General features: G+C 42.4%; 1 protein-coding gene across 4 annotated transcripts in view; it reads right to left on the reverse strand.

Moving 5' to 3' along the window:
- Window positions 1-20,480, reverse strand: part of KDM2B (lysine demethylase 2B) — a 121,473-nt gene that overhangs the window by 36,918 nt on the left and 64,075 nt on the right. For all 4 annotated transcript variants that reach the window (XM_086623781.1, XM_086623782.1, XM_086623780.1 and 1 more), the window contains exons 10-12: window positions 18,957-19,083; window positions 10,605-11,059; window positions 2,453-2,539 (exon numbers count right to left, since the gene is read on the reverse strand). In XM_086623781.1, coding sequence (XP_086479907.1) covers window positions 2,453-2,539; window positions 10,605-11,059; window positions 18,957-19,083 — 669 coding nt within the window. The remainder of the gene's footprint in view (window positions 1-2,452; window positions 2,540-10,604; window positions 11,060-18,956; window positions 19,084-20,480) is intronic.

The following is a 20,480-nucleotide window of genomic DNA, read 5'->3' on the forward strand; positions in this document are numbered from 1 at the left end:
GAGCTTTCCACTTATTGCCTCCTCTTTCTGGATTTCAGTTCCCTTCTTTTTCTTTATGGTCTTGGAATCAGACAAGCCTCCTCTCCCTGGAAGCTGATATACCAGCCACAGTGTTGTCTTACCAGCCCCACAATAGCTGGTACCATGCTGTATCGTATCTGCCACTCCCTTTAAATACCAGTATCTCAGGAAAGGCATTGTTAAGTATTTGGCATTTCTCCTGTGTGTTACAGAAAGCAAAATTACTGGTAGGTTTTACTCTGCTGCCTTGTGCTCAACATTCGTGGAATCTTCTGGCCAGGGAGACTTGTTCCACCAGCTACAATCCAATTTTAACAGGGAGCTTCCCCTTCCCTAAGGGTTTTCTCCTCTGTAAAAATCTTCTATTTCATTATCAGGACTTACAGGGAACAAAGGAGAAATAACCAAGCTTAACTACTAACACTGACTTTATACAAATCTCCCCTATATTGTCTTTCCAGCATCTTTTAATTCGGGACTCAAAGGCTCAACTCTAAGATGTGTCTCCCTGGCCTGTTCACTCGCCTCTGCTCGCAGGCAAGGGAAATCGCTGCGACATGTGAGATGATGTGGACAGTCGCAATCGGAAGCCCAACAGCAAAATCCTTTTGGGAAACATTCGGTCGTATCTGCACGTGTACCTTTTAGCTAAAACAAAGGACATAATACAAACTGATCACAGATTAAGCAAAGCAAACACAAAGGTGAAAGGATTTCTTCTGTTACAATGTTGTGTTTATTTCCAAACTTCAATCTCAAGCCTGACTTTCTGTGAAAGTTTTCCTCGTATTTGTTATCAGCCAATGTGTGTGTGTTTGTTATTGTACCTCAGCACGGAGAATGATGCCTTCTAAAAGCTTTTGCTTTCAGAAAGGCTGAAGGAAAATAAGCACCAGAAAGTTAAAAAAAAACTTACAACCAGCAAGATGGATTCTGCAAAGAGAGATAAGACTTAAGTCACAAAAAATACACATCTTTTACTGTTACAGTTATGTTGCCAATGCACAGAAATAAAATATAAGAAATGAACCATTTATCAAGGATTCAAAAATGAACAAGAGCATTAGCAAACACTAAAGCTTACAAAAGCCTCAAAACATGAAGATTCTCACTTCTACCACAAACTCAAAAGATACAGAATGAGAGTCAGCTGTTTCTTAATTTTGCTTTTTACATTTCATCCACCAATTTTCCTCTGTCACAGAGATTTTGCTGTATTCAATGCCTAGAATATACTTGACTGATGAATGAACAGCAGCTATCAACGCAGTGGAGAATCTGACACCTATTCCTCTCAAGGTTTTCCACTGTTGTTTTTAAACAAATAAATGTTTTAAACACAAAGCATGTTCCTATTTATTACTATCTGAAACGGAAATATGTATGTAACAAGATATCTGAAATGGGCTCAGCTGAAAACCAAAAAGAAACCAAGAAGGACCATGATATGCTCATTCTGCCCCACTCTCCTCTGGCAGTCTGATGTTCATGGCCTCCTACTTCCCATCTGAAAACAGCTAATTCTCGTGGCTACAAGTGATTCCATGCAAAGCCATGACAAGTGCACCAGCACGAAAAGTGAGAACATGGAAAATAATTCACCCAGTTAATTATCTGAAAGTTATTTACAATGATAACAACAACAACAGATTTTCAGATAGAAGCCCGATTTAAGCTGACTGACCCTTTCAGCATTTCTAAAGAAATTATGTATTATAAAACTAATTCAGTGAAAAACGAATGTAAAAATAGAAGTGATGAGACATCTTCTACATAAGCAAAGCTGCTTTTGCAGCATGCTGAATAACTGGAGTGTGGTAAACATACCATTGTTATTTATAACATCCAGCCTTTTGACATTATTCTTTAGTTAATTATTTCAAATTCTTTATAAGCATTAATGAAGCAAGCCTCATACTTCTCCTGCAAAGTGAAGAGAATTACTCCCATATATAAGAGGAAAAATGAAGACAGAGGGATAAAAACCAACTCTCCGAAGTTACTGTGGCACACTTGTACAGAGAATTCAGGAGGTCTCAGAGTATAAGAGAAAAAACATCCTCTCATCCAGATGAGAGCACTTACTAAGTGACCAGTTTGTAAGATTTACACATCATTTAATTTTACACAAAACGTTGCATCAATATTTTTAGATTTAACCATGACTAGTAAATTACTAAGACATACTGAAGTTTTATACAGATAAGTAAGGTCTAAACAAATTATTTTTAAATGAAAACTCTTAACGATTTCTCCCAGCTGAGGCACTTTTCTGCTCCAATACCTAATCATAAACCCATTAAAAATAACATTTCGTGTTAAAAACGCTAGCAGCTGCTTAACTATCACATACAGGATTTTGTTCAGATTATAGATAAATAAACACCAAGACCTGGCACAACAATATTAGTAAGTAATTGTATCTCATTACCTTTGTGGTCTTCTTGGGCCAGCTGACCACGGGGACACCCGAAATGGCAAGATTTTGGTCATCATCAGCATGTTCCTTCAGTATGTTCTGTTGCAAATGAAAAGGTCTTTATTAACCAGAGAAATATTTCTCCAACTTCAGAGTGCAGAGACTTACAGAAGACAATATTCCACTCTGATGAAAGACAGAGTGACAAGATCTCTGCTGACTTGTTACATCTCTGCAAGTTACTTTCCGTTCCAAACTTCCAATTCACACCGAAAACTCTCACACCTGTCATTAAGATCCAAGATGTGAAGCTTCTTGCAGAACAGACAACAAAATCAGCTATAAATCACCTCAAGTATTACAGACTTCTTTAAAATTGGTGTGTCCAAAAAGACCGGTGTTTTTCCACTGGTATCAGTCTACCACCAGTATCACCTCTCCCGTCAAACTCCAGCTCACCAAATCCCAAACAAGCCTCACCAGTCACCACAACCAACACTTTTTCTCCTAATGAGGTCTACAAAAGACCTGAGAAGCATCTAGGCTCTGCCATCATTATTTCTGCAGTCACAGGGCATCAAGTGTGTAGTTTAGAGCAATCCTCAGATGCAGAACGCTCGGGTAAGTCAAGATACACAAGTTTGCATTGTAACCTTTCGTCTTTCTGCACGCAGCAATTCAAGGGCACCATCATTTCCACCAGCCTTCCTTCCACACCGATGGGCAGGCCAGAGCTGTTGTAATCTAGTTCACTTTTCGTCATCAGGTAAGGCATTCAGGTTCCTGACTATTCACTAGGAAAGGATCTGACTCTTGATAGTACAGTATTAATGAAAACAATCGGTCTCTCTTCCCTTCCACCCCCACCAAATCCTTCTGCTTTGATGCACTGTCCTAGACTTATGAGTGGGTTGCACTGGCTTACACAGCTTCTACTGCTGTGAGTCACTCCCATGACCGTGTAACTCAACACAGAGGTGGGGAAGAACTCTTCTCCAAGCATACTCAATCGTGCAGTTGGGAATAGTCCACGCTCGCTTCCCATGACTCTCTCCCATGTACTTACTAACCTAGCTACAAAGCTCTTCATTTGCAGTTCAGGTAGCTGAAAAAGACAATGAATGAAAACAAAAAAACAGTCGGAAGGAGGGTTCTGCTGTGCTGCTGAAAACCAAAAACCAAATAAGCACTAACAGGTGAAGGGGGAAAAAAATGCTCCAATAAAACAAACAAGAACTACAGGTTGGAAATTACCTCGTAATAGAATTTAGGAGATAACCCCAGACAATGAAGTTCAACGGCGTTGCTCCCAAGTACACCAACTTCTTGAAAAAAGCTTAATTAGACAACAATAGGCACCAGGCTCTCTTAGTCCCCAGTGCAGAGCTTCAATAATCAGAAATTTCACACACTACACAAAAAGAGCTTAAAATACAGTAACTGAATAGGAAGCGCACTTGGAATTCATCTGTAATCATCCAACTAAAGCCAGGAGTACGATGGCATGTTCCAGGCCCCAAGAGCCCAAGCAGGCAGACTGGCATCTACACTAGGGTTTGGAGGAGTGTCCCTGGGGTTGGCTTTCTCTCCCTGGAGCTCAGGCAGCCTGCCGGATCCATCTCAATTCCCCAGTCTGTGCTCAAATGAGAGACACTTTACTAATAGACGCTACAGCACCAGCACAGTGCTGTTTTTTCAGACACAATCATACCAGTAAGGCTGTTCTTGATACTGGTTAGTCCGAAAGCAGTGCCAATGACCAAAAAAAGCAGTACTGGTACAAGCCCAGTTTTGTCAGCCTGGCACTGTGGCTGCACAGGAGCTTGCATGGGCACAGCCTGGCTGGTGAGGAGGAAAACACAGCTTGCCCCAGCCTGACTGCGGTGTGGAGCCTGTAGTGAACCTTCAGCTGAAACAGCTAACGACTTTACAGATGGGCTAGTCATTGGCAAATTAACTCTCAGCTGAGCTGAGGTTAAGTAAGCACCTCTTTTCTCACGTCTTTTTTCTTTTGAGACAGTGGCCATTGCACTAACTGAACTGTGACCACATTCTGAAAGTTAGTTTTCAGTCCTGAAAATGGAGAGGTCTTTTGTGTTCTCATAGCAAAGCCAAAATTCTCCAGAACAAGGCAGCAGCTTGAGAGCTATATAAACAAAGGACAAATTAATCCTTCTTTACTTTGCTACTCTCGGATTTGAAAGCCTGTAAGATAGAAAACCTTAACATTCCCACTAATGACTGTCAGAGGCTTCCAGTTCAATAGAAAGCAGAGTATATTCCAAGAACTTGGCAGGATAATGAAGGTTTCTTGTTATCGCCCGTATCACGTGAAAATATTACCCAAGAAGAAATGCAAAACTACGGCAGTTTATCATCTCAGCCAGCTGAAAACAACAGATATCTGAGCATTGGAACCATAACCAAGCCACGTTTGCACCGACTGTAGTGTCAGGTGTCAGCACACAACAGGCTGGAGGAAGCAGACTTTTGTTCACCCGCGTTAAAAAAAAAAAAAAAAATATATATATATATATAAAGAAAAGCCATGAGGCTCCAGTTAGACAAACAATGCGATGCTCATCCAGCGCAAGGCTGCCTGATTCCCTGCACTCGACGGCTGTGGTGACAACAGCAGGTATGAAGGAAAGAAACTGATTAAGTATGTAAGAATTCAGCTTAGCCATTAATTTCAAAAGCACAGCAAGGAACGACTCCCTTGAAATGCATTCAGTAGAGGGAGTTTTTTTCCTGTCATCAGAATGAGAAGGGGGTAAGATTTCTTGGCGAGAAAAAGTAAGAACATATTTCAGTAGATATCATCTGTCTTGCACAAAAATCTTCTCCTGCTGCCAAGGAGTTGTGGATATTTGACAAACTCTTTTCTTCAAACCGAGTTTCTTCTGACCTAATGGACTTCCACAGTCCTTTCTGAAGAAGAGCAGCATTTTTGCTTTGAAGTGGGGAAGGTCTGTGGCGTTATTACGAGGCAGATCTCACAATTCTCTTCCCCAACAGCAGCGAAGGAATTACCATCCTGCTGGTAACACAACAGAAATGTGCGCTGAAGTCAGAGGTCGCGTACAGACAAGTATCACTGGCGGAATGTTTAATGTGGGATGCTGACTGTCACAATCAAAGATCTGCTCAGTTTTACCTGTCCTGTGATGTGGGATGCAAACTACACCAAGGAGTAAGATGGTTACCTCTCTATTCTCTTCTTCCTGCTTAAGTCCACCCCAATTGCATCTTTAGCAGACTGACACACTATTTGGTAGCTAAAAATGAAGCAGAGAAGCCACACAATGAAACTCTTCCAAACCCCAAGGCCATCATTGAAGTAAAATTACTTCTCAGTGATTTTTTTCCTCCTCCTCTTCCTCCTCAGCGTAAGTACTTTTCTAACAGTTCAGCTGCTACTTAATTTTTAACTCGGGAGCCAGAGTTGTTGCACTGTTTCATATTTCATTTCAGGGCATGTATGTATGGAAAACAAGGTATGACTGCAGGCTGCGTGTGCCTCCAACAGCAACATCAACAGCAAGGATGTGGGGGCAGCGGTGGCAGCATCTCCTGGCTGCTCACCCTGCCAGCAGCTCCACTGCCAAGCCTTCTGTCCTTCTGCAGCTTGGGGCAGCTGAGCACTCTCAGGGAGGCTATGTTTATCTGAACACCAATTTCCTCACATTTGCTGCACATACAGCTCACACAGAGCCCGGCCGCAGGCATTCGGATACAGAGAGCATTGCATCTTCTCAGCCGATTGTTCAGATGCCATCTGCTACGGAGTGAACTGTTTGGAGGCCTCCAAGAAGCTCCTTTGGTGGTGCACACAGGTCTCACGTGATACAGTGCCCATACAGCAGAGCTGCAGCCAACTAGAATTTAATTCCTTGTTTGAGCTGAGGAAAGAACTGACCTGCTGCCCAAGCGAGCCAGTGTTATGCTCTGCAAATAAGCCTCCCTTGTGCTGCTGCACTCCATCGATCATGGTGATAAATGGGTTCTCAATCTGCAGAGGCATTAGCTGGGCACTTCTGGATTGCCATGTCCCCACCAGACAGTCGCAGTTAGTTTGGAGCTTAGATGACGCGTCAGGAATTTACACAGGCTTACTTTAGTTTTCAATCTCCCTTCTCATAAGGAAAACAAATGACTTTACTTCAGAGAGTCTCACCTACTTGACATGAAATAGCCATATATAGCTGTAGTTGTATTTACCACTAAGAGCAGTTAATCTAGTCACCCATCTTTTACTGTATCTTTGCTCAGATGGGAAAGCATGGATTCTTCATGAGTTACCCTGATTTGTTCTGCGAAGCTTCACATCACTGAATAAAATGGTTTCCTTTCTCCAGTTTAACTACCCATATCCTATTTTCTGAGAACATTAATTATATTACTGAAGCACAAAGATGGTCTTGAGTATCATACAGAAAAGTTCCTGAGTGTATTTCATTAAGAAATAAAACCACTACGATAAACATGGATTTATTTTCTTCAGGAATAAACTTGTTTTAAGACTTTCCAAGCAGAGCAAGAGCTTTCAGACTTCCTGTAAGAGCACGTTTTTGCTATACATTTTTTAAAAATAGCTCTCAAATGGTGCGCTAAAAGGGTACTTTTTATAGGACGTATTATTAATACATCACATGCTCAAAAATCAGGTTGCCCATGAAATAAACCTTGTGAATACAGGCGAATACAGTCACAGCACATATGACCTGCACAGCCGCTGCTGCAGGATTTCTGCCTCCATTCAGTCGCACAGATGACTGGTGCTCTGGATAGTCGTCAGGGTGAGGTCAAGGTGCCAGGCTTCTGCTCCCTCTACTGCTAATGCTATCAGCAAAACCCCCATATTATTTCCTGTACAAGTTAGAAAACTAGTAGCAAAGTAAGAGGGAATATGATTTAGAGATCAAGAAGACAAATATAGTTCTGGAAAAATGGACTGTATTTCTTCCTGTGCTATCACGTCTCTATGTGACACAGGGCAAATCTTATAAATCAAGTTTCCACAGGCAGTCATCAATTGTACGTTCCTACTCTTCCTCACACCTGGCTTGGGATCTGGATGCTAAAGAGCAGAACTTCTGCTCCGCAGAAATGTTATACAATTACAGTTTCAATATCATAATCTTTTACACTTATCATTCTTAAATAATGCTAACTTTTCTGAAAATCATATTCACGGCTTGTAAAACCAGTACCCCAAATTATGGTCACTTTTATCTTAATCTCTTTGCACCTTAAGTTCCCTACCTGTGAACCAGAGATAGTAACAACTCATCAATTACCACTTGTGAAGCACACGACAATGGTAGTGCTGAGTATCACTGGGAAGCCCAAGGGAACACTCATACCTCCATGTTCAGCTGAGGGTCTGAACAGCACGATGTACCTAACACACACTGAGGAGTGAGGACAGAACAAAACACTGAACAGCTGCATTCTGCACACCAAGTAATACTGGAAACCTGCAAGGACCATTACGCTAGGTGTATGCTCCAGGGGCTGAAATCAGTCACTTGGCAACTCTTCCATCAGCATGCTCTGTCCTTTGAAGGTAGAAGGCCTAAACATACATGATACACTTAGTTTTGATTTTTTTTTTTTTAAGTCAATAAACCAAATAAAACAAACTTCATGCTTTGGCATCACAGTGGTTACAAGGAGATAGGATGCTTTGGCTTCACTGCGCTGCTCTCTACCATGTCAACAAACAGCGACACAGAGAGTGATGGGTTGTTGCACCCAGGGTCCCAGAACTAGATGGGAAGGGGCCACCCTGCCAGTGGCTGCCTCAGACAGTTTGCTGATGAGCAAAGGGAAGGCCTGTGCTGGGAGTCCTGGGCTCCACTGCTGATTCCAGAAGCAGCGTACTCAAGCAACCATTGATCTGAGGACAAGTCCCCCAGACTGCCCCAGTTCCTTCAGAGCACCTAACAAGCAGATTATGCAACTGAGGGAGAGATATGGAGGAAGCAGACTATATGGGGTTTAATTAATTTACTATGTTGTATTGAGTCCTATTCTCTGAAAATTGAGGGCTGCCTTATATGTGAGCCAATATTGTAAAAAGAGATGGGTAAGAAAGTTCTTTAACAGTTCTTTAAACACTGTTCAAGCAAATGTTTGAGTTAACATCCTTTTAAAAGGTCTTGCTCTGACTAATCAGTCACAGGCTCGCCAAACATACAGAGGTGATTCCAGAGAAAACAATTCTGCAGCATGCCTGATGTAGTCGTGGGCTCTTTAACCAGCAGGGAACCATAAATATCCAGATGTTGGGCTACAACCTGATGGTTACAGTGTGTGCTGGCAAAGAGAGAAAGTTTAGAAGCAGGCAGTTATCAAAGGAGATGGAAGATTAAGACTGCCACTCTGCAAGATGCACAAATAAACTAGCAGACACCCACTTAATACCAGTTAAAGCACAATACCACCAAAAAGGGCATGACTTGGGCCTTTTTCTTAAACGTCATTTGCAGTTCTCCATCTCTGTAGCTAGTGAATCCACTGCTCTGGAGAGGAATAAGAAAGCACACACTCCTACATGGTGCTTTAAACCAGATTCACATATGGTATCTTGCCATGTTCTAGTAAGATGTCTCACAGTGCACTGGAGTATGTCATCAAAAGAACACGCACGATCATATTCCGAACATCTGCACCATTTATCACGTGCTGTACTCCTTCCTGGGATTTCAAGAAGGGGCAGTTTATTTTTAAGCGAAACTTGGTCTGTGCAGCAAGCTTGGAAAAGTAACACTACCATTCTTTCTTCTTCACCACAAATTCAACTGCTGGTCTTCAAGCTTCATTTTGATTTCTGATTAAAAAATGACTGATGATAAAGCAAGCCAGTCAATCTACAGCCATGACTCTGGGCATGTGTGTCCACTTCCATATACAAAGTGGATGATTTTGCAAGAAGAGACTTTCTGAGCTCTTGTGGTTTACCAAAATGAGTGCCGTGTATCACACTTCCAGGCTCCAGGACTGCGGAATATCGTTCCACTGCACACTGCGTATGTTCGGTCGTCTTTAACTGGCTTTGGAGCCTTTTCTAAGCAGCTGTTACACTACTTGCACTAAAAAAGTACAGGCTTCCCTTTTACCATATAAACACACTATCTTTCTGCTCAGATTGTGGCTTACACAGCTCTCGTGTACAGAACATATGTGGCTGAGGAACCACACCGTACACAGAAGCAGCACAAAACTAGTAGTTCAAACAGAAGACCACAAATCAATACTCATGGTTCCCAATGAGGCCAAACTGCCATGGTACTGGACCTATGAAGCACAGGCTGATAATTTTAGCCTTATTGGACAAGTCCCAGCAAAATTCCAAGAGTATGCTGCTCTCAAATTTGTTAAAAAGATGTATTAATATGCCTATTTTATACAATGTGAAAACAAGACACAGAAAAGCTAACCAAATAGTCCAAAGGGATGCCATGGATCAGAGGCAGAACTGGGACTAGAAGCAGTAAGGCCAGGCTGGTCTTCAGGAGGAATTTATCCCTAAGTCAGATGGGGTACCACTTCCAGTATAGTGAAAATCAAGAGAATTTCTGTCACTAGTGAGAGTTCAGTCCTCACACCATCTCCAAAAACAGTATATTGTACCAGTGGAAAATAATTATCAACCTATAGAGGGCAATGGAGGAAAAGAAAATGAAAAAGGTGAAAAAAAAAAAAAAAGGCAACTGAAAACATTAGACAACGTATCTTCTGAATTAGAACCAAGTATTTATGTTTTGTAAGCCAGTTAATCAGATACGCTCCAGAAAGACACGAGACCAAAAAGGGCAGACTAAGACTACAAATATGAACAGAATTTTTGAGGTATAACGTTTACACATGGGACATAACAAGTCCTGAACCGTAGCAGGATCTAAACTTTTGGCCATTGCCACCACAGTCCGAAGAGACTGCCTCAAGTAAATCAGACTGCAAAGAGGCATCTCCCCGGAGCAGAGATGGCTTTTGTTAGCGGCATAATTTCCCTCTCTGTGGCATAGCAGGCTGATACGAGCTGGTCACTACACACGAGCTGCCAACCCTCTGCTGCAGAACTTTGCTTTCTGATCTCCTGCTGTCTTCTACGCTCACAGAATATAGTTTGTGTGGATCTGCAAGCTATTACACCCACCTTCATGTCCTCTAGGAGAGCCTGTGGATCTTCAATGCCTTCTGGAACACACTTCTTGTTCTCTGGGAGAGATTCAAGCTTTTCCACCAGGGCTTTTAAACCCTTCAGTTCAAATTCTGTGAGGTGAGTCCATTTGGTTGAAACTTCTGTAGCTGGAGACCCCGTTGGTGTTTTGGGATAGTCCGTGGGGGTCGTTGATTTTACGCTGTCATCTGACTCATTAGACAAAGTTCTTTTTAGGTATCTCATTACTGTCGTTTTTTGTTTTCTTCCTGCACCCTCCTTCCCTTCTGAGTGTGTGCTGTTGGGCGAGGAGGAGCCATCCACCAAGGATTTGGAGTTCTTATCCAAGCTGTCATCCTTCTCCTCCCGGATATGGGCATCACAAGATTCTTCATCCATGTCTAACCACGAATCTGATGAATAGCTGTCTGTGCTGCGTTTTCTTTTTGCATCTGAAAGTTAGAAAAAGAAAGTTGAACCTTCACCTGACGTAATTCACAGCTTAAACACTTCTCTACCACTGGGGCTAGGCGCTGCCTTTCAAAAAGGGCACTGGACAATGCCTAGTAAGTATGTGACAGGAATGGGCTCTATTCAGCTGATTTTTAATTTGAGGGGTGGTGGGGTGGTGTTTGTTTGTTTGTTTTAATGCTGGTTTTCATTAACATCTACTCAGTTCAAATGACTGGAAAACATTTAGGCAAAAATTATGCTTCCTTCAAAGCTTCAGTCCTCTATGCCTTCAATTACGGGTAGGCAGAGCTCTGAAGTCACACACAATTAATTTTGCCACAAATCCGAAAGAGACCAGATTCGGCAGCCTTAGAGCTCCAAGAGGAGAGTTAGCACAGAAAGAGGGGAGGGAAAATAATGGGAGAAAGCATGCTAAAATGCTGTACATCATCATTCTTCCAAGATCTCTGCGCAGCACAAAATCACCTTCTCCATACTTTTCCTCTTTGCGAGCGACTGTTGGTAAAACAAGAACCACCACTTGTTACTGCATGAATACTCACTGCTCTCCCGAGACAGAGGATTACAACTATGCTTATTTTACACACAAGAAGCCCAAAGACATTGAGAAATGCAGGGACCGTCACGGAGTTACATGATACTGTTTTTCTTAATGCCGCCTCTGATACATTTTAGGCACTTCTCAGGAAAATTTAAAGGCAAGTTTCTGAGTCTAAAGAATTATTAATCTTAGTTTTACACTAAGTTTCCCCCTAAAAATCCCAACTGTTACCCAACTCCATGCAGTCAAGCAGTGAAAGCAATGTAGTGGCCAAGAATCCCTAAAGCACACATCTTTTCTTATTTATTAGACACAATTTCCTTTACTAAGTGAACAACATTGAATGCAGGCTAGCAACAGCAGGATTTTCTGTGGAAAATACAGTTAACACTGGTAACACCCAGTTAAGTCAATGTGGACTTTAATAGTGGCTGAAATGGGTATGAGATCAAGCTGCAAACAAAAACACTCTGCAAAGGAAACAGAAGTCACACAGAAAAAGTGACTGAACAATTAAAGAAAAGTTCCTTTCACAGCTTTCATGCTTTGCCATGCAGTAGCTTTGGATTAGGACAATGTGAATCATGCTTAAGGAAGGATTAAAAGGACATTAAAGAAAAAGCTCAGCGTCCGGTTGTTTAAGTGAGGTTCAAAACAAACGCTGAAGCCCAGTTGCAAGCTGGCAAATCCATCCTTATCACAGAGAAGCTCCTTGTCTCTGGCATAGTCTATACCACCTTCTTGCAAAATGTACGTGTTACTTGTCAGCTGGGAAACAAAAATGCAACAGGCAGTGGCAGGCTTTAGCTTTGCAGTTTCAAATAACACCTCTGTAAGGCCAGGTGCACCTCTGTGTGTCAGCGCCTGAGAGCAGGCTCTTGCTACAGTGTCTGCAAAAATCAAGCATCTCTGTCCAGTCTACTCCTTCATTCACATTTGCATTTTTCCTCAGAACAAAAATGGCCATAAAATTTCCCCTGAAAGGCACATTTAAGCTGAAATGCCTGTGAAAGAGGGCAGTCACAAAAAACACCAGCTACCAGCAAGGCTGGGCACAGCCAAGTGCAGCTCCATCCACAGTGCAGGCTAACTTCCTCCCTGCACCCCTCCAAAAATCCTTCGCCATGAAGAAGTACAGCACAGTTTATTTTGTGTGCTGAGGTGGTGGCACACAGCACTCCAAAGCAGCTCCTCCTCGCTGGTCTGTGCTAATACACCCCCGTGCTTCTCTCAGAAAAATAAACAGGATTAGAAAATATCTTAACCAGAACATTTAAAAACCACCAGGTTATCCAACTTTCATTTAACACTGTTTTTCCCTTTGTTCACAGTAGCTAGCACACTTATCCACCTCAAAGGACTATATAATCAGCTTATGTCATTCTCCCATTTTACAGCTGAGGAAACAGATGCTTGGGAGAAAGCACGATTTGCTCATTGTCACACATCAAATCTAGGGCAAAACCAGGAATTAGAATCCAGGCTCTCGGATCCATGGCTGGGGCCCCTTCTCTGAGCCACACTGCCTCGGTGAGCTATTTTACAACTGACTGAAGCACAAAAGCCCAGTCTAGATGGTCGAAGCAAAAACAATGATAAAACAGAAGAAGGTGAAAGCAGATACACACCCCTATGCTACCAGTACAGTGTCATTAACGGAAACTGGTATAAATCTGCACAAAGAAAATCACGTTTCTGTCTTCTACGCTGTGGCTGTGCAGAACAGGAACTAAGGGCTGCAACTGGGGCAAATCGCAAGCACAGATAAGGCCAGAAGAAAGAGGGAGATCACGTTATGGAGGTGTGAATGCCTCCAAGTAACGCCGGTGCCAAGAGAAAACGACCTTCAAGAGAGATCTCCAGTTTTTGTCTCTTGCTTTCAGCTATGGAAACGAAAGGCAAGAGAGGAGTGGAACACCGCAGCACACTGGGGGCCTATTCCCACCAGAAGGAAGCACACGGAGGGGTCGGCAATTCCGTTCCGCCGGCTGCCACCTCGTCCCTGCCACCAGCTGCCTGCGCAAGACAGGCCCTGCTGTGCCACCCACCCTGGGTATGGACAGACAAAAATCATCTAAATCCAACCTCAAAACGAACCGTCACCAAACCAGTGCCCTGTGGCCGGTTCTCTGCACGCCTGGCAGTTACACGACGCCTTGCCTAACTTCACCTTTGGGGACAGGGCTTGCTGTTAACCTGAAGTGCATCAGCCTATTCTGGAGCACTAGGGGATTACAGAACTGTTGCAGCACCAGATTAAGTGTGGACTGCTTTCAAAAGACAACAACTGTCTGCTACTGCTGCTAATTAAAAAAAAAAAAAAAGGCCAAGGGAAACAGTAATGGAAGGATAACTTCAAGGTGAGGAAAGTTCAATTTTGTGGTTTTGTTGTAATGCAACATGCCATGATTTTTATTTATTCATTTTAATGAAAACAGTATCTGACTGAGTGTTACTCTGCTGTGAGCTGAGGCCCTACATAAGCGTAATCTGCATTTACTTTGTCGAGAAGTGCATTTTAAATACTGTATTACCAGGGTTCCACTGACTTGGAGGTTTTTGGTTTATAAAGTCTCTCCATGGAAAAGCGCTCCTGCTAAGTGCAACTATGGTTTCTTCTTCTGAGTCAATGCACCAGCCAACACCAGGTTAGAACTCCAGTTTCAGAGTGGTTATCCAGTCTGGGCTCCCATACGACTCAGTGTAAAAAGACCTTCACCACTCTCCATCTCAAAACAAGTAAAACCAGTCAGTGATATAACAGTGAAGAGGAGCACAGATTGACCGCAGGACAGGGAGCTAGAAATACCTTTTTTCCTGTAGCAGTTCACTGCCCTGTGGTTCTGGGCAAATCACTTAACTTTCCCCACAGTTATTCACTTGTACATGAAAGATAATTATAGACGGTTTCTTTCCTTGCTGAAAAGCAACTTGCTGTATTACAGAACTTCAAAGACAGGGAGAGGGATGAGGTGCAATTGTGAAATCTTTCTAAACTCTTTAGAACAGCCCAGTGAGTACTATCTACCTTGTCATTCCCAGCTCCAAACCCTGACACTGTGACTTGGGAGCAGCAGTTCCTATTGGTCTGCTAAAGACAGCAATGACATTTTCATTAACAGGAAAAAAACCCTGAGCATACTGGAAACGTAATACTGCATGGAGCACCTGACACAGAAATCACTCAATATAGTCCAGTATTTGTCTATCACGAGCAAATCTATTCTATCCCCTGAGAAGAGGGAGGAAAAAAAAGACATGGCTTCTTCACCAAGCCAGAGGGCATAATTTCTTCATCCATCAGGCTTAACATACAGTTAGAGCCATCCTGTTAAAATTTTAGCAATGGGAATCTTAAAAGCTGCAAGCTACAGAGAAAGCACATTTCTGATAGCCCAGTATCTTCTCCCAATTACTCTTTGTCAGCTCACTCTCAAGATCTGTATCTCACTGAAGGTCAATTGTGGTTGAAAACATTCAGTACAGACTCATTCATGACACGAGTAAAAATAATGAAGACGTATCCATCCCGAAACAGCGCATGTTCAAATCTAGTAGGAAACCCAAATAGGATCCCTTTCTGATTTCAGCCAGCAGGACAAACGTGCCAGTTGAAAGGGACAAGGAAAAGAAAAAAGAGAGAGAAAGAAAGATTGTGTGCTTTTAGAGCAGCCTGTGATTGCTGTCATGTCATCATTCCCCTGAGTGTTTGCCCTTCTGCAGAACAGATCTGAAAAAGAACACAGCCTCACACACTAACTGGGAAGCAACTGCCTGAAAACTCATTCTGGGCATGAAGAATGGAAAAGGAAGCCACAGTCATCATCTTCCAACTCATTTAGAAGAGCAGACATTTTTATTTAGGCAGTGGGAACACTCAGGGTTTTAGCCTTGCCTACACTGAGGTGGTTTTTCTCTTCCTGTCTGAAGTTCTGTGAGTTAAGACATTCAGAAAACAGAATTACAAACAATGTAAGCTGCCACACTAGCACACAACTACAGGGACAGAGGTATGGCAACACAATCACAGCAATACATTTTCATGAGTAGACAATGTCTTGAAAGAGTCACTCTGAACTTAGCAATCTTCATGTCAAAGCAAATAAATACTATGTAATGAAAACCTAGTATGAAGAGTCTAAAGATATCCTTAAAACACAACTGCTGATGAACTTGGTTTTCTGTGTTCTCTAAAGAACTGTGTTCTCTATTACCACAGTAATCTCCTTTTTTCATGCAAGAGAACAGAATCTCTACCAATTCTAAGAGAACTACCACCTTGTGAGCCCCAGAGAGCGTGGGCAGCCTCCTGTGCTCACGCTGGTGCATGTCCTCCTCAGCTAATAACCAGTTGTTGCTTCTTAGCTTCTAACGTCCAGGAAGACCACTGTATCAGAAGGTGTGTAAGAAACAAAAGCAGCACAACTCAAGGGTGAAAAATAGCAAGTTCTAGTAATCAAAAGGAAAGGCAGAAGTAGACACTTAGAACAAATTATGTCAAAGGAATTATTACAAAAAATTAGGACAAACATTAAGATTATTCAAGAGAAATTTCTGAAAATGAATACAAGGATGTGAAGAATTTTTTCTTACACCGAGAAGGACAGAAGACAATTAAATCTATTAAGGGGTCTGCAGAGAAGTTAAGTACTTTGTTTCATTACTCTTTAAGGAGAATAATGGGAAATTCTTTCTCAAAGGATACTCTCTCACAGGAAATCAAGAAATTGCTTGCATATAGAGAAGTCTCCAAGGAAGAGACAATTTAAGGACCTTAGCAGTTCTGAAGAAAAGCTTGAAAACAACGTGGTGGGGTTTTGGAACACTGACCTCATTTGGCTCTCCTATCCCACAGCAGGTGAATGACATTAGGATACAGACACCATGGAGCAAACAAGCGTAATTCAAGGACTGCAGTTCGCAGAGATTTATTTGAGTCAAGAGGCTGGACACTGAGACCACTTAAAAGGAAAGACAAGCAAGTATTTGAAACAGTATTACTCAGGCAGAAAAAAGCATCACAGCTTTGGAAAGGTAAGTAATGTACCTTTACTCCTTTGAATCTGACAAATGCCAAAGTGAAAGATCCAGTAGATATAGCAGATCTGGGCTTTGGAACCACAATCAGTTAAATATTTTAAGGTTAAGATTCTGCCAAGAAATAAAAAGCAAGTTTCTGACAAAAAAAAAAAAGCATACATCTGTCTCTCCTGGAGAGAAGGGCCCTGGATGTCAATGTCAGAGATTTTATCAGCATGCTAATACTCTGAAGTCAAGAGATAGCAGGCAGGTGGATGAACTACACGCTGTCAGTACACACCACTCGGTGAGCTGAAAGTACCGATCCATTCAAGACATGTAACAACAGCTTAAGATCTGCCCAGCCAGACATTCCCAGCACCTACCTCTACTCAGCACCCGCAGCCACGCTGTAAGGCTGCAAGGCAGCTCAGCTCATCGATGCCACCCAGAGCAGATACGGTCATTTCTTGATAGGGTTAATTTTCAGTCTGATCACTGGACTGATTCAGCTCACGGGGCAGCCGCACAACACGGTTCACAAAACAGAACAGTCTCGTGAGAGCAGCATGTTTCTCACAGCAGCTTGAAATGACCATAAGACTGTGCCCACACAACAGCAAGAGAGTTTTATATTCACTTTCCAGTCGACCAACTGAAGCCACCACAGAAGACAACAAAGTATTTTTCAAATAGCCAAGCTCCTTTTCCTGATGCTGTTGCAGTTGGCACCCTTTGGTCACGCAAAACAACCCTTTTCCCTCTAGACACTGGACATCTCTGGTTCCCAGTGAACTTTTGTATGATTTGAGTCTCTCTCAGCTAGTAACTGCACTGAGGAACATTTCGTGGGGATCACCATTATCAGTAATTACTGAGCTGGGCCGGAATTCACACTGGTGATTTAGCTGGAAAAAGTCCCATCTCAATATCCTGAACCATCCACTCTCTGCATCTGATCTGTTCTGAAATTACACCTCAGCGATCTGGCACCCACACCCTGCCTGCAGGACGAGCCTCTTTCCATGCCAGCAATTTAGACAACAGAAGGTTGTTCCTTATTTTCCAAGGAATGCAGTTATCACTGAAGAGCTGACCCAAGGGGCTAATTCATCCTTTCCTCTAGGATGATCTAACATAACAAGAAAAATTCCTCCACACAGAGTTCCTGTTTAACTACCCCTTCTCATCGGGGTCTCACAGAGCAAAGAGACACAAAATGTGAAGCACTCAAATTCCCAGTGACCCCAAGAAATCTCCCTGGCCTACCTACATGGACTATCAGCTCCCTCAAGTTATTCTCGGTCAGTAAAACTCACTGCAGAGTGACATCTGCCCATAACTTCTCCAGTCCCTTCCACTAAGAATTATGCTAGTAGGTGATCATTTCCCTCTTCTGCCCAGAACCCAGGGCAGTTCCAACCATGCCAGGTTCACCCCAAGTGGCAACTCAGGGAGCAGGAGACACAGAAATACTTCAGCCCTCCTCCACACTTAACACATACAAACTCAGATTTAGCTGGTGCTTGCGCTACTTTCAGCCATTCTGCGCTCAAAAGCAGGGAGGCAACACGGCCCGTCTCGTTCCATTCAAGGCAGGGAAAAGAGCAAGGTAACAACTGGAATTGTCACACATTGATGTAAAGCTCACCCCGGTGCCAAGGCAATGCCTCCCTGCTTCAGGCACATCTATCCATCTCTGCTATGGTTCTCAGCTATTGTTGCAAAGGTTTCTTTGACCTCCCTGCACTTTGGTTACAGATCATGTAGATTTGTGTATGTGTGTTCTTGGGTTTGTTATTCTGCAGAATTAGAAGTCAGTCACCAAACAGAGAGAACTAAGTAGAGGTGAAATAAAAGATAAGAGAAAGAAGCCAGGTTTAGTGACCATAACGCATTCTGTAGAGGAGATGATCTATAAAAGGACTAAACATCCATCCCACCAGAGCACATTTGCAATGCACACATTTCTGGCTACTAAGGTACCATGCCAAACACGGCAGTAAATCCTCAACTGTTTGGCACATCATCTCAACACAAACATTTCTGAAACCAAGGAATAAACGCATCCAAAAATCATTTTTCTGGGATCCACTCGCTGAGGGAATGCTCAATAAATATAACTTGAAGTAGGTTCGTGCTTCATGGAAATGCTTAGGAGTCAAAACCTTCCCCACTCCAAAATAAAGAAACAGTTTATGAGAATTTCTACAGTTCTCCAATTCAATTTATAATTTGCTTTGCAGAAACCAAAGCAGTAACTAGCCTAAGGTGGTAGCATCAGTTCCGAATATGCACTCAAAGGATTCACTCACCAATTAACATTGATTCTTTCTGGTACTCTTTGCTGAGGTGGCAGCGCTGGGTCACACAGGACACGTATCTCTCCAGAACATACCAGCACATTTCATAGTAGAAAGGATAACGGAATTTGGCATGCACCTGAAAGCAAGATCAAGACTGTCAGTCCATGGGGAAGGGCGAGAAGTTTGCAGCACAAGGGCCAGTCATCATTCTCATCATGTTATCAAGAGCACAAACAGTATGCAGGAGGGGGAGGGGAGAGAGGGTGGGAGCCGAGTGAGATGTATGCCTTCAGCATACCAAATGAGGAGCCTGCCTGCCTGCCTGCCATGATAGCATCATTTCTTGGTTCACTAATTTGTATCCTCTTGGGGTGGCAGGAGAGGAAAGGGTTTGCGTTCTTGTGAAATCATGAAACTGATGGATGGCCCCTACAGTATTATTTACCTACTGTATAAACATAGGGTGGTCACATACAGATGTTAGCCACTAAAATTCAAGTTAAAACAAAGGTGATTTTTGTCTGGGTTTTTTATTTATTTATTTCCTAAACACTATCACATGATTTTTATCAAAATGGCAGCATTACCTAAAATGAGTCAAGCAGGAAATACATCTTTTGCAATTATGGTTTTCACAACCATTTGATGAAACAAATGATCACACAAATTCTTGATTATTGATAACTACACATTAAAAGTAAAAAACCCTTATGTGGTTTACTCCTAATATTTTGGTAGCAAGTTAGTTTTTGCCACAAACAGAATAGAAAAGCAGGATTTTGACAAAAGACCCTGTCAAACTGTGCACCTTCTTCTATCTCAGACCTGTTGTTCTCACACAAAAAGCTTGTTCTCCAACACTATGTTTTTTTGAGATTATTTCAGATTCAAAAGAAAACAAAGCAGGTTTCCTTCCTTTCCCACACAGTTTTCTACCTACGGGAGGTCACTATACCAAAGAAGACTCTGGGAAGCTCCTAATAAGCAAGAACAAATGTGTATTTATTGTGATTTGTTAAAAATGGATGCCATGCATCTTGCATGCACTTGTACTTACGCTGTACACTTCTTTCTCCTGGTGGCACAAAAATTTGCATTTTGCAGGCTTGCAATTCCTCTGGGATTACAGGAACTGCTTTAAGATATTCTATGGATACGAACTGCTCACCTAGCCAAGCAGTGTCCACCCACCTTAATGAAAAGCTGGACTGCACCAGAAAGGAGCATTATCTCGGAAAGCCCTTTTTGAAAAACAAAACCCCAAAACACCATCCCACCTCTGATCACCCAAAAACCAGTGAAGTCTAAACAGAACCACTCATCCAGCACCTGGAAACTTGGAAACTAAGATTCAGCTCTGCAAAGCAGGCTCTGTTGAAATATCTGCGTAGAGATATAAGCACTGAGCACATCAATGACTAACTAAAATGCAAAACCGTCCCCAAGGTGGACAGTCAAAGCCTCTGTTTCCAGGGCACAAGAAATGCAAACACTTTTAGCAGTAAAACAAAATGTAACAAAGGGAAAATATAC

The sequence above is a fragment of the Tauraco erythrolophus genome, chromosome 19 (genome assembly GCF_009769465.1).
Source record: "Tauraco erythrolophus isolate bTauEry1 chromosome 19, bTauEry1.pri, whole genome shotgun sequence".
Taxonomy (NCBI): Eukaryota; Metazoa; Chordata; class Aves; order Musophagiformes; family Musophagidae; genus Tauraco; species Tauraco erythrolophus.